Here is an 11,218-nt window from a genome sequence, read left to right as displayed (position 1 = left end):
CACATCTTAGGCTGGTGCCCCACAGGAGCCTGTGCTGGGGACATGGACCTGGCTGGCCAGTCCCTGAGCCACTCTCCTTTCAGCTTACTGCAGAGACACTGCTGCACCCCCAGCTTGTGACTTCAGGCATAGAATCACAGAACAGTTTGTGTTGGAAGGGACCTTTAAAGGTCACCTAGTCCAACCCCCTGCAGTGTACAGGACCATCCCCAACTAGAGCAGGTTGCTCAGAGCCCCATCAAGCCTGACCTTGAATGTCTCCAAGGATGGCATCCTTTTGCCAAACCTGCTGTGACAAATCCTGTGGGTCCAGCCCTACCACCTCCTGGCCTTGGCTACTGATATGATGAGAAAAGGGCTGGGGAGAGCTCTGGCTTCCAGGGAAGAGCCCAGGGGTTTGTTGGACTTGGGTTGAGGCTGCTGCTACAGTGCTGGGGGCAGGGAGGCAATGCGAAAGGGAAGGGTTTAAGGGCTAAGGAGGCTGAGGCATTTCCATCTGGGAAGTTGGAGTTCTTCCCCTGGGTCTAGTGAGGTTCTACCAGCCCTGTTTTCCCAGATAGGAAGAGAACAACTTCCCACATCTGACACAGAGAGGAAAAAATGTCTTTATTCTTTGGCATCAGCAAGAGATAGCATTTTGAGAGCAAGGTGAGAATGTGGTTCCACAGTGAGCATCCTGTAAGTAACCAGCAAACCACTTCCTCTACTGTGGAGTCAGATCTTGCACCATCTACTCTGCCATGGCAGAACTGAGCAGCTGACTTCAAAGTCAGCCTGGGTGTACATAAAAGCTCTCATACCTCATTTCCACAGACCACTGGGGATAAAATTCCCCCAATAGTGAAGGCACAAGGGAGGGAGAGTTTAGCCACATGTCACAAAGCAGGCGACACCAAGACAGAGCTATGAGCTCAGGAGGACCCCAACATCACAGCTGCCCCTAAGAGTGGCCAAAAGATCATGGCTAAATGACACCATTGCAAGGCAGAAGGAACTTCAGGGCTCATGAGGTGACTCAGCAGGTCCTGGAGCTCAACAGCAGGATTTCCAGGTCTGTGCAAAGACTCTGTAGGATGATCTTGCAGGACTTCTCCAGGGCAGAGACCTCTCAGCTCCCAGTGCTCACTGGAGCTCCAGGGCATTCACATATTCCTTCACCCACCTGGCACTGGGGTTTGCACAGACCTGCTGGTTCTTCCTGGTGAGAAACCTGGCAAGTCAAGCAGGGAGCGGTTGTAGCCTCAGAGGAGGAAATGGACATGAGGACCATGGGTCACCTTCTGGGTGCACACTGACCAGCCCCATGAGCAGGGCTAGCTCCCAAGGGGGTAATCTACCCTCCAAGCTCCCAGCCCACAAAGCCCCAAGCATCAGGATGCTGCAGAGCCTGCTAAAACCTAGAGGGAAGGGAGAGATGAAGTTCCCTGGGAGAACCTCCCTACGTTCAGATGTTCCTGGCCATGCTCAGTGTGCTGGGGAGGCTGGAAGCAGCGTGTGGGCAGCTGGCATGTCAGGTGCACATCTTGCAAGTGGGACATCATGTGCATTGAGCTTGTCATCACTAGGAGGTCCTGCTGGCTACATGGCGGGGCTCCTGTCCCACACCTTATTCCCAGCACCAGGATGGTTCAAGGAGCCCAGGGAGCTAATTTATTCCCCAGCTGAGGAGGAAGAGTGTTCACATGCTGCACAGGGTGCTGCTCCCATGGAAGCTGCTCCCATCTCTTACTCCAGGTGCAGTTCCTCACACCATCATGCAGTTTGCCCAGTTGGACACAAAGCAAAGAGCCCAAGGGCTGGCAGAGCCTTTTCCTCTTAACCCTGAGCAGGAGCTGGTACTTACACAACTGCTGGCTGTGAGCACCTGCCGCTGGTGTAGAAATAATCCTTCACATGGCTCTGGGGCAGCTTTTGTGTGATATAGCCGAAGCAGCACACGTTTGTGTCAGCCCCCACTGGAAGAGATTAGGAAAGCAGCAGGAGTGTCACTCAGTAAACTACACATTCCCCAGCCGACAGCATGGGCAACCATCCCCTTTATGCCCTGTGGAGCTCTATTCATGCTGCTCTAGAAAACCAGCAAGAACTTGCTGTCAACACTGAGGTTCAGTTGCAGACCTTTCTGGGATGGTTTGTTCAGTGTTTTGTGGTCACTTCCAATGATAAAAATCCCTCTGGTCATCCTGGGACCACTCCTAGAGCCCAGCAACAAAATCAGGGGAGATGAAAATTCAACACTTCAATACTTATCAGTAAAATTCATCCCTAAGATAAAAGAATGCTAGAAAGCAAGGCTAGTCCTGAGGATCACAGGCTCACAGGATGTCAGGAGTTGGAAGGGATCCAAAGAGATCATTGAGTCCAACTCCCCTGCCAGAGCAGGACCATACAGTCTAGCTCAGGTCACAGAGGAAGACACCCAGGCAGGCCTTGAAAGTCTCCAGAGAAAGAGACTCTATAACCCCACTGGGGAGCCTGTTCCAGTGCTCTGTGACCCTTACAGTCAAGAAGTTCCCCCTTGTGTTGAGCTGGAACCTCCTGTGCTGCCACTTCCATCCACGGCTCCTTGTCCTATCCCAGAGAGCAAGTGAACAGAGCCTGTCCCCGCTCCTGACGCTCAGCCCTCAGATATTTATAAACATGTATTAAATCCCCTCTCAGTCTTCTCTTCCCCAGACTAAAGAGATCCAGGTCCCTCAGCCTCTCCACATCAGGCAGTGCTCCAGTCCCCTAACCATCCTCTTAGACCTCCACTGGACCCTCTCCAGCAGATCCAAGAAAGCAGGAGAAGCTATTCACACAGGTTTCCAACTTTTGCAGCTAATTTCTTTCAGTTCTGCTCCAGAATTACCCCTAGGTAAAAGGGAGAGAGCAGAGAGAGGTCCTGTACTCACTTGGAGCAGCGGAGATCAGAGAAGAGAGGGCAGCAACGAGGATGATGAAGAGGCACACTGTAGGGACCTTCATCTTGGGCAGAGGTGAGCTGCAAGGGCAGAGGCAGGAGCAGAGCAGATTCCTGTGTCTGGTGGGAGGTGCTGTCTCAAGCCCTTTTATAGGGCTGGTGGTCTGCTCTGCCAGTTGGGTTTCAAGGCAGATGCTCAGAGTTTCCAAAACGTAATGCAGCTGATGTCACAGAACCTCTGCCTCAGAGATGCTGAAACAGAAGAGGAAGCAGCAGGTCTAGGAGATACCAGAACAGCCTTTGTGTGAAGTGAGACGAGTCTGAGCAGATCAGCATGGACAGGAGCACTGTACTGACCAAGACAGGATGTAAAGTCAGCCTTGAGCAGCACCTCCACACCTAGATTCACCACAACTGTAGTACTTATCAAACCCATCTCAGCATCCTCACTGAAGGACCAACAGGGCCTCAACTCAGTCTCCTTTTCATAGACCCAAGCCTTGAGGTGCTCAGGCCCTCAAAACAACTTGGAGACAGCACAGGTCCAGCCAGGTGGTCCTTGTTCCCATAGTGAGTCTGAGATATGCCCAAGGTGGGTGTAGGAGGTCACTGTGGGCAGCATGGGCAGTAGGCACGCTCTGAGCAAGTGCAGGCAGCAAGGGTGGCTGGCATCCTGGAGACCGGTTATAGATTTGGGCTGGCAGTCTTGGTACCATAAAACACAAAAACCTCAGTGTCATGCTTCCAGTATGGAGCTCAGGATCCAAACCCTTCCTAACACACCTCAGCATCTGCCAGTAAGGGGGGTGCCTGCCTGGGATGCCCAGCTCAGTGCTCTGACTATACAAACACCCTCTGCTTTCAGATATATAGGACACACATGAGTGCCAACATGGGGATATGTACAAGATGGGATGCAGAAGGTGGAGCAGGAGGTTCCCCTGTGTAGGCAGTGGACAAGGAGCAGCTCTGATGCAAATGTGTATTCCCGTCTCCTTGTGCACTCACAGTCATGGGGCTCATGATGTGGTCCCACTTAGAGCTCCCTGGCACTGCCCTTGCCACGAGGTGATGGGCTTTCCAGGATGCCCCAGGGAGCATTTCCCTTTTCCACCTCCCTCTTCTCAGCAACGGGCACCAAATTTGCCAGCTGACAGCCTGTGGTTTCTTTGGGAATTGTCGTGCCCAGCTCCCAGCTGCTACTCACGGGGCACCATGAGCTCAACTCACTGGAATTTCCCCTGCCCCATGGCTCTGGCAGCGCAGTGGGGACCGCAGGGCAGTGCTGCTCTGCTCCCACTCTTCTTCCTCACCTCCTCCTTGTGCCTGGGTGTATTTGGGCTGCCTCCCAACAATGTTCTTTCACTGTAATTTCCTCTTGGATGGGACCAGTGGCGCAGAAGGATCCCCATGGGCTGTGCCAAGGACTCTGCTGGGATAGGCAAGAGTTCATGGCCTTCCTAATTCATCCTGCCAGGAGCCATGTTCATGGAACCGGGGATGCTGGTGTCCTGGGGAGCATGTGAGATGAACCAAGTGACTGGCATCACAAGGTCACAAGCACACAGTGGTGGCATTTTGGAGCAGCACAGCAAAATGCTAGTGGATACTTAGGCTTTGCAAGGGACAAAATCTCACCTGGAATTTGGCAAGGGACATCCCACTCTCTTGAGGATGGGGAGAGGGATTATTTATTGCTGGTCCTGCATTGTATATGTCCCAGCATGACAGCAGCCTGCTGTTTTGGCTGATTGCTGTGTCCATTGCTCATGCCCCAGATCCAACAAGGTGATGTCTCAGCCCTGTCTCCTTTCTCCAGCAGGAGATACATTTTGTACCAAGCCTTGACTTGTCCATGCTGCCCCAAAGCTGTTGCTGGGGCCAAGACTTCTCTTCTGAAGGAGCAGTGCCTGTAGAAAATAAGTTTTTACATCCCCACCACCTGCTCACCACAAGGCTACTCACACTCCTGGGCTCCAATATGCTTCAGCATTGTTTCCTTGTGGTCTGTGGTGGGGTGGCAGTGACTCATGTCCCCTTCCTCCGCTGTCCCAGGCAGAGATTGTCCTACGATGGGACGTGCAGCTGAACCTTTTCTAGGGTGTTCAGAGCTACTGGCAGAGGAAGGAACCATTACAGTCTGTGGCAAAATATCTGACAGGTGCAGACAGAGATCTAAGAAACCACAGAGAGATGACATTGCCCCAACCACAAGGCTGCTGGAGCTGGCACTCTCCTAGAGACTATAAAGGCAACTGAAACCATGACATCTGCATGTCCCTCTGGGAGCAGAGGGTGGTTGTGCCTCAGCCCAGCACAGCTTCTCTGCCCCCATCCCGAGGGATGACATAATCACTGGTGACCATTGCACAGCCCAGCCTTTGCTCCTCATTCGGTGGGCTTGGCTCTGTGCAGATGTTTGGAAGTGTGCTCTGCAGCCCTGACCATCACACCAGAGAAGTCAGAGAGCTGAAAAGATGCCAGACTGCTCACCATGGCTCCATCCTTGCTCCAGGTTGGCTCTGCTCACCTCCTTCTCCTGCTCTGCACTCCTACAAGCTACTCACTGCCTTCCTTTGCCCTCAGCACCTCAGAAAAAGGTGGTGGCAAAGGCAGCAATCAGTGGCTGGGATTCACCAGGCATTGCAGAGAAACCTGGGAAGACATTGAGGCATCAGAGGGACAGGGGAACTGGAGGCCAGACGTCCCACTGCAACCCCAGATCATTGGAAGGGCTGCAGGGGGAACTGTGGGGACTGTGATGGGGTTTGGCTTCAGATCACAGAATGGTTTGGGTTGGAAAGGACCTTTAAAGGTCATCTAGTCCACAACTCTGCAGTCAGGAGGGACATCTTGAACTGGAGCAGGTTGCCCCACACAACCTGACCTGGAATGTTACCAGGGATGGGATATCTACTACTTCTCTGGGCAACCTGGGCTGCTATCTCACCACCCTCTGTGTCAAACGTTTCTTCCTTCTCCCCAGTCTGAATCTCCTCTCTCTTACTCAGAAGCCACCTTGTCCTGTCACAACAGAGCTTGTTAAAAAGATTGTCCCCAACTTTCTTAAAGCCCCTCTTGAAGTATTGGAAGGATGCAACAAGTTCTGCCCTTGCAGCCTTTTCTTCTCCAGGCTGACCAGCCCCAAGTGATGGGGAGGACAACTGCAGTGACAGTTTTAGGGAGCACCATGAGGCAAGACAAACCACAAAGAGGTTACCCTTGTCTCTGACCTTCAAGTCAGAGTTTTTCTCTCTGCCCATTTACATCTCCTCCCAACCACACAAGAGCATACAAAGGAGCACTGAGACCTCTGCTGTCTTCTGTGGGAAATGTTCTTTGAGCCCTTTCATTCATCTCCATCTCGCAGCTCACCCATCTGCTAGGGAGCCCAGCAGTGCTTTCCCCTGCCTGCTCAGCTGCATGAGTGAGGCTCTGCTCATGCGTTGGTCACCTCCTGGCCATCATCCTCTGTGTCACTGGTAGAGATGGGGACCCTCTTGCTCAGAAGATCCTCCCAATGGCACAGCTCTGAGAAAGGAGCAGGCATTCCTTCAAGGTCCCCCAGAAAGGCTGTGGCATCCATCCCATCTGATCCTCTCCATGGGCTGTGGGGCCTAAACACTTCTGTCTCCTTCAGAGCTTGGTTGATGGCCACCAAACAGGTCCATGACCATCACCACCTCATCCCTGGTGGTCTAGTGGTTAGGATTTGGCACTCTCACTGCCACGGCCTGGGTTCGATTCCCAGCCAGGGAAAGGGGTTCTATAGTCACTGCAGGTCCCAGTATTTTACTGGGTGGTTGCACTGCCCTCAAGCAGCTCGTGGCATTCAGGAGCTCCTGTACCCAGTGCACGGGGCTGGGGCAGGGCTGGGTGAATTTTGTTGTGAGGTAGTAACCTCTTGTCCCTTCACTGCCATCAGGTTGCACCCCCCAGACGAAAAGTACCCCAGATGGAGGGCAACCAGGAGCCTGTGGTGAGATGCAAGGAGTAGGGTGACGCAGGTGTGTAGGCTGGACCCACTGTATGGGGTGAGCATGCTGTGTGGGGTGGGCAGGCTGTATTGGGTGGGCTGTTGGGAAATGGCTGAAAGAGAGGGGACAGGAGCCCCTAGAAGCTTGTGCAATCAAGCCCTTGACGTGAGGTCTGAGTACTGAAGCGCAGTTAAGCCACAGCAGTGTATGTGAAGAAGCTCAAAGGAATTTGTCCTTGAGCCTTCTGATAAACAGCTTCTGTGGGACTGTGTCCAGATTAGGAGGGAAACAGCAGGAACATGCAAATGCCAATCTCTGGATGTACCGCACTGCATGCTGGGTGCACTCACTTTACTTGCCTGCACTGAAAAGTGTATGCTTTGTAGCTTGAAGCCCGATGCTCTCAATAAAGGTCTGGATTGCCTTGAAGCTACCTCATATTGAGTTGTCTCTCAGCTTTCCCAAATCCTGCCCGCAGTGGGCATGGTGTATGGGGTGGGCATGGTGTGCGAGGTGGACAATGCCGTATTGGGTGGGCATGGTGTGTGGGGTGGGCATGGTGTGCGGGGTAGGCAATGCCGTATTGGGTGGGCATGGGGTGTGGGGTGGACGTGGTGTATGGAGTGGGCATGCTGCATGGGGTGGGCATGCTGTATTGGATGTGTATGGTGTATGGGGTGGGCATGCTGTGCGGGGTGGGCATGGTGTATGGGGTGGGCATGCTGTATTGGATGTGTATGGTGTATGGGGTGGGCATGCTGTGCAGGGTGGGCATGGTGTATGGGGTGGGCATGCTGTATTGGATGGGCATGGTGTATGGGGTGGGCATGCTGTGCAGGGTGGGTGTGGTGTATGGGGTGGGCATGGTGTGCGCAGTGGGCATGCTGTATTGGATGGGCATGGTGTTTTGGGTGGACATGCTGTATTGGGTGGGCATGGTGTTAGGGGTTGGCATGCTGTGTGGGGTGGGCATGGTGTATTTGATGGGCATGGTGTGTGGGGCGGGCATGGTGTTTGGGGTGGGCACACTGTGCAGGGTGGGCATGGTGTATGGGGTGGGCATGCTGTGCCGGGTGGACATGGTGTATTGGATGGGCATGGTGTATGGGGTGGGCATGCTGCGCGGGGTGGACATGCTGTATTGGATGGGCACGGTGTATGGGGTGGGCATGGTGTATGGGGTGGGCATGCTGTGTGGGGTGGACATGCCGTATTGGATGGGCATGGTGTATGGGATGGGCATGGTGTATGGGGTGGGCATGGTGTATTGGATGGGCATGGTGTATGGGGTGGGCATGCTGTACTGGATGGGCGTGGTGTATGGGGTGGGCATACTGTGCGGAGTGGGCATGGTGTGTGGGGTGGGCATGCTGTACTGGATGGGCATGGTGTATGGGGTGGGCATACTGTGCGGAGTGTGCATGGTGTGTGGGGTGGACATGGTGTATTGGGTAGGCATGCTGTGTGGGGTGGGCATGGCATGTGGAGCAGGCATGCTGTCACAGGATTTCTTCTGGTGATAAGGAGAGGTGCAGGGTTGCTCCCTTGGATATTGTCTTGTCCCTCGCCTAAAGTTCAGGGGGCCCTGGGAGGGCAGGCAGGGTCCCCTGATGAGGCGTGTGCCAGGCCTGTGTCCCTGTGTCAGTGCAGGGGACAGGACAGGGGCTGCCAACAAAAGCTCCCGCTGTGAGCAGGACTTGAACCTGCGCAGGGAAACCCCATTGGATTTCAAGTCCAACGCCTTCACCGCTCGGCCATCACAGCACCTTTCAGGGAACATGTCCTTGTCACTGGTGGTCGCACGAGAGCTGGACGTGGCAGGAGGCCTGTGTCCCATCTCACTTCTTCTGTTCAGCAGGAAAGCTGTCACTGGTTGACCATCCTCAGCCTCCTTTCCTAGCCTGGAAACATCTCAGCCTCCCCCATCACCATCTCCGCTGGCATGCGCACACATCTGCCTCTGAAAACAGACTTCTCCGGCTGAGGCAGCCTGGCAGATGGACCCACCAGCCTTGTGCCCTTCAGCTGGCAGTGTGATGGTGCAGGCTCGTGTGGTTTTCACCAGGCTGTTGCCAGCCTTTTGGACAGGAGATGGCAATATTTCCCACCTAATACTTGGAACTTCAAGCTTGCAGTCCCATCTGCTGCCTCCAGTGCCAACTCCAACTCGTAAGTCTCAGTGGGACTTGCATCCTATGTTCATCAGTCGGGATCATCTGGAGTATTGTGTCCAGTTCTAGGCTCCCCATTTCAAGCGAGACAGTGTGCCAGGTGGCCAGCAGAGCCAATGGCATCCTGGCCTGGCTCAGGAGCAGTGTGGCCAGGAGGACAAGAGAGGTTATTCTGCCCTTGTACTCAGCACTGGTCAGGCCACACCTTGAGTGCTGTGTCCAGTTCTGGGCTCCTCAATTCAAGAGAGGTGTTGAGATACTAAAACGTGTCCAGAGAAGGGCAGCAAGGCTGGTGAGGGACCTGGAGCACAGCCCTGTGAGGAGAGGCTGAGGGAGCTGGGGGTGTGCAGCCTGCAGAAGAGGAGGCTCAGGGCAGAGCTCATTGCTGTCTACAACTACCTGAAGGGAGGCTGTAGCCAGGTGGGGTTGGGCTCTTCTGCCAGGCAAGCAGCAGCAGAAGAAGGGGACACAGTCTCAAGTTGTGCCAGGGCAGGTCTAGGCTGGATGTTAGGAGGAAGTTGTTGTCAGAGAGAGTGATTGGCATTGGAATGGTCTGCCCAGGGAGGTGGTGGAGTTGCCTCCTCCTGGAGGTGTTGAAGCAAAGCCTGGCTGAGGCACTTAGTGCCATGGTCTGGTTGATTGTCTAGGGTTGGGTGATAGGTTGGACTGGATGATCCTGGAGGTCTCTTCCAACCTGGTTGATTCTGTGATAACTACTGGAGAGAGTCCAATGAAGGCCACCAAGATTATGAGGGGACTGAAGCATCCGTGAAGGGGAAAGGCTGAGAGGCCTGGGGTTGGTTAGGCTGGGGAAGAGTAGCCTGAGAGGGCATCAGCTACAGACTGCAGTTTGAGAGGTTGTGTCGGACATGAGGAGGAGGTTTCTGAAGGGGTATCTTTGGCACAGGTGGAGAATCTGCATCTTTAGTAAGTTCCAACTCTTAGCTGGATGAAAATGTGACCACCCTGGTCATTGGTGATGGAGACTGCTTTGTGTGAAGCAGCAGAGTGGAAGCAGAGGTTGGTGGAGGCCCTGAGGGCTACTGGAAAGCAGCAGGGACTCTGATGGGCTCATGGCAAACCTGGAAGCCATGGAAGACAGAGCTGCTTGCCTGTTCTGTGACGTGAGGGGACACAGCTCCTAAAGAGAACTGCAGTTCTGATTTAGAAATCGTTGTAATCAGGCATCATATAGGAGAGCCTCCAACCTATTAACATGGTCCCAATGAGTGGTCTGATCCTCCTCTAGCAGCAAGTGATTAAATGTGATTCCTCATCATCATCACCTCTGCTAAGCACATGCAGGTGGGAGAAAGTTGGTAGTGAAGCAGATATTTTGATAGCAGCTACTTTCTGCTGTCAATCTGGTCTGTGCTCTTACATACTGTGAAATTGTCTTAGGGAGTCTGTTACTCCTGATTTGGGGTGATAACTGTTGTTCTGTGCTGCACTTCACCTGAGGCTCATCCAAGTGCTGCTGGAAAAGGTAAGACTGACAGAATCCTTGGGCTCCCAGCATGGGTAAGAAAGACTGGGGCAGTATTTTTAGCAGGACCTGTTGTGATGGCTTGAAATGAAAAGGGGGAAATTCAGATCAGAGAGAGAAGAACTTTTTAACATGGAGGGTGGTGAGACACTGGCCCAGGTTGCCCAGAGAGGTGGTAGGTGTCCCCATCCTTGGAAACATTCCAGCTCAGGTTGTTGTGGGCATTGAGCAGCCTGCTCAGGTTGAAGGTGTCTCTGCTCACTGCAGGGGTTGGATTGGATGTCCTTGAAAGATCCCTTCCGACACAAACCATTCTGATACTCTGTGATTCTGCAACATCTTGCCTCTGAAGCAGTGAATTATTTGTGTCTGGAGAAGGAAATTTTCATGCTTACTGGGGTTGTCTGGGCTTGTCAACTGCATTAAGGAGATTTTGGCTTCTCTTGAAGGATAAGGTGTGGGAGGAAAGGGAAAACATTTACATTTGCACGCAGGAGACAGGTTCCTCAGTCCACGCTAAGGATGTGTCTTTGTTTTCTCTCAAGCCTTGGAGTCATGGCTATAGGGAATTTATTACAGGGGCCAGGGGGTGCTGAGAGCCCAAAAAGAAGCTGTCATCTCTCTGAAGGTGAGACCCACCAGCAGACAAGGCTGGATAAGAACTGGCACTCGGCAAGGACAT

At 53.4% G+C, this 11,218-nt stretch overlaps 1 protein-coding gene and 2 non-coding genes across 3 annotated transcripts; 1 reads left to right on the top strand and 2 right to left on the bottom strand.

Annotated features, from left to right (window-relative positions):
- Positions 1–557: 557 nt before the first annotated feature.
- Positions 558–2,967, bottom strand: LOC135187492 (C-C motif chemokine 5-like). Its single transcript, XM_064166256.1, has 3 exons — positions 2,895–2,967; positions 1,844–1,955; positions 558–1,210 (listed from the first exon to the last, which is right to left on the bottom strand). The coding sequence occupies exons 1-3, from the start codon at positions 2,965–2,967 to the stop codon at positions 1,123–1,125; spliced, it is 273 nt and encodes a 90-aa protein (XP_064022326.1). The 3' UTR covers positions 558–1,122.
- A 3,622-nt stretch (positions 2,968–6,589) lies between these two features.
- TRNAE-CUC (transfer RNA glutamic acid (anticodon CUC)) lies at positions 6,590–6,661 on the top strand. Its single transcript has one exon. It is a non-coding gene; the product is annotated as a tRNA-Glu (tRNA).
- A 1,900-nt stretch (positions 6,662–8,561) lies between these two features.
- Positions 8,562–8,643, bottom strand: TRNAS-UGA (transfer RNA serine (anticodon UGA)). Its single transcript has one exon. It is a non-coding gene; the product is annotated as a tRNA-Ser (tRNA).
- Positions 8,644–11,218: the final 2,575 nt, after the last annotated feature.

This window comes from Pogoniulus pusillus, chromosome 27 (assembly GCF_015220805.1).
Source record: "Pogoniulus pusillus isolate bPogPus1 chromosome 27, bPogPus1.pri, whole genome shotgun sequence".
Classification (NCBI taxonomy): Eukaryota; Metazoa; Chordata; class Aves; order Piciformes; family Lybiidae; genus Pogoniulus; species Pogoniulus pusillus.
Note: the sequence above shows the minus strand (reverse complement) of the source record. Positions and strands in the feature narration are given on the sequence as shown.

Excerpts from the sequence above, each read along its gene's own strand:
- LOC135187492 (XM_064166256.1), bottom strand. The coding sequence starts at position 2,967 with ATGAAGGTCCCTACAGTGTGCCTCTTCATCATCCTCGTTGCTGCCCTC. Across the intron at positions 1,956-2,894 it reads TCTGATCTCCGCTGCTCCAA|TGGGGGCTGACACAAACGTG; the intron begins GTGAGTACAGGA and ends AATCTCTTCCAG. Across the intron at positions 1,211-1,843 it reads TGCTCACAGCCAGCAGTTGT|GTTTCTCACCAGGAAGAACC; the intron begins GTAAGTACCAGC and ends TTGACTTGCCAG.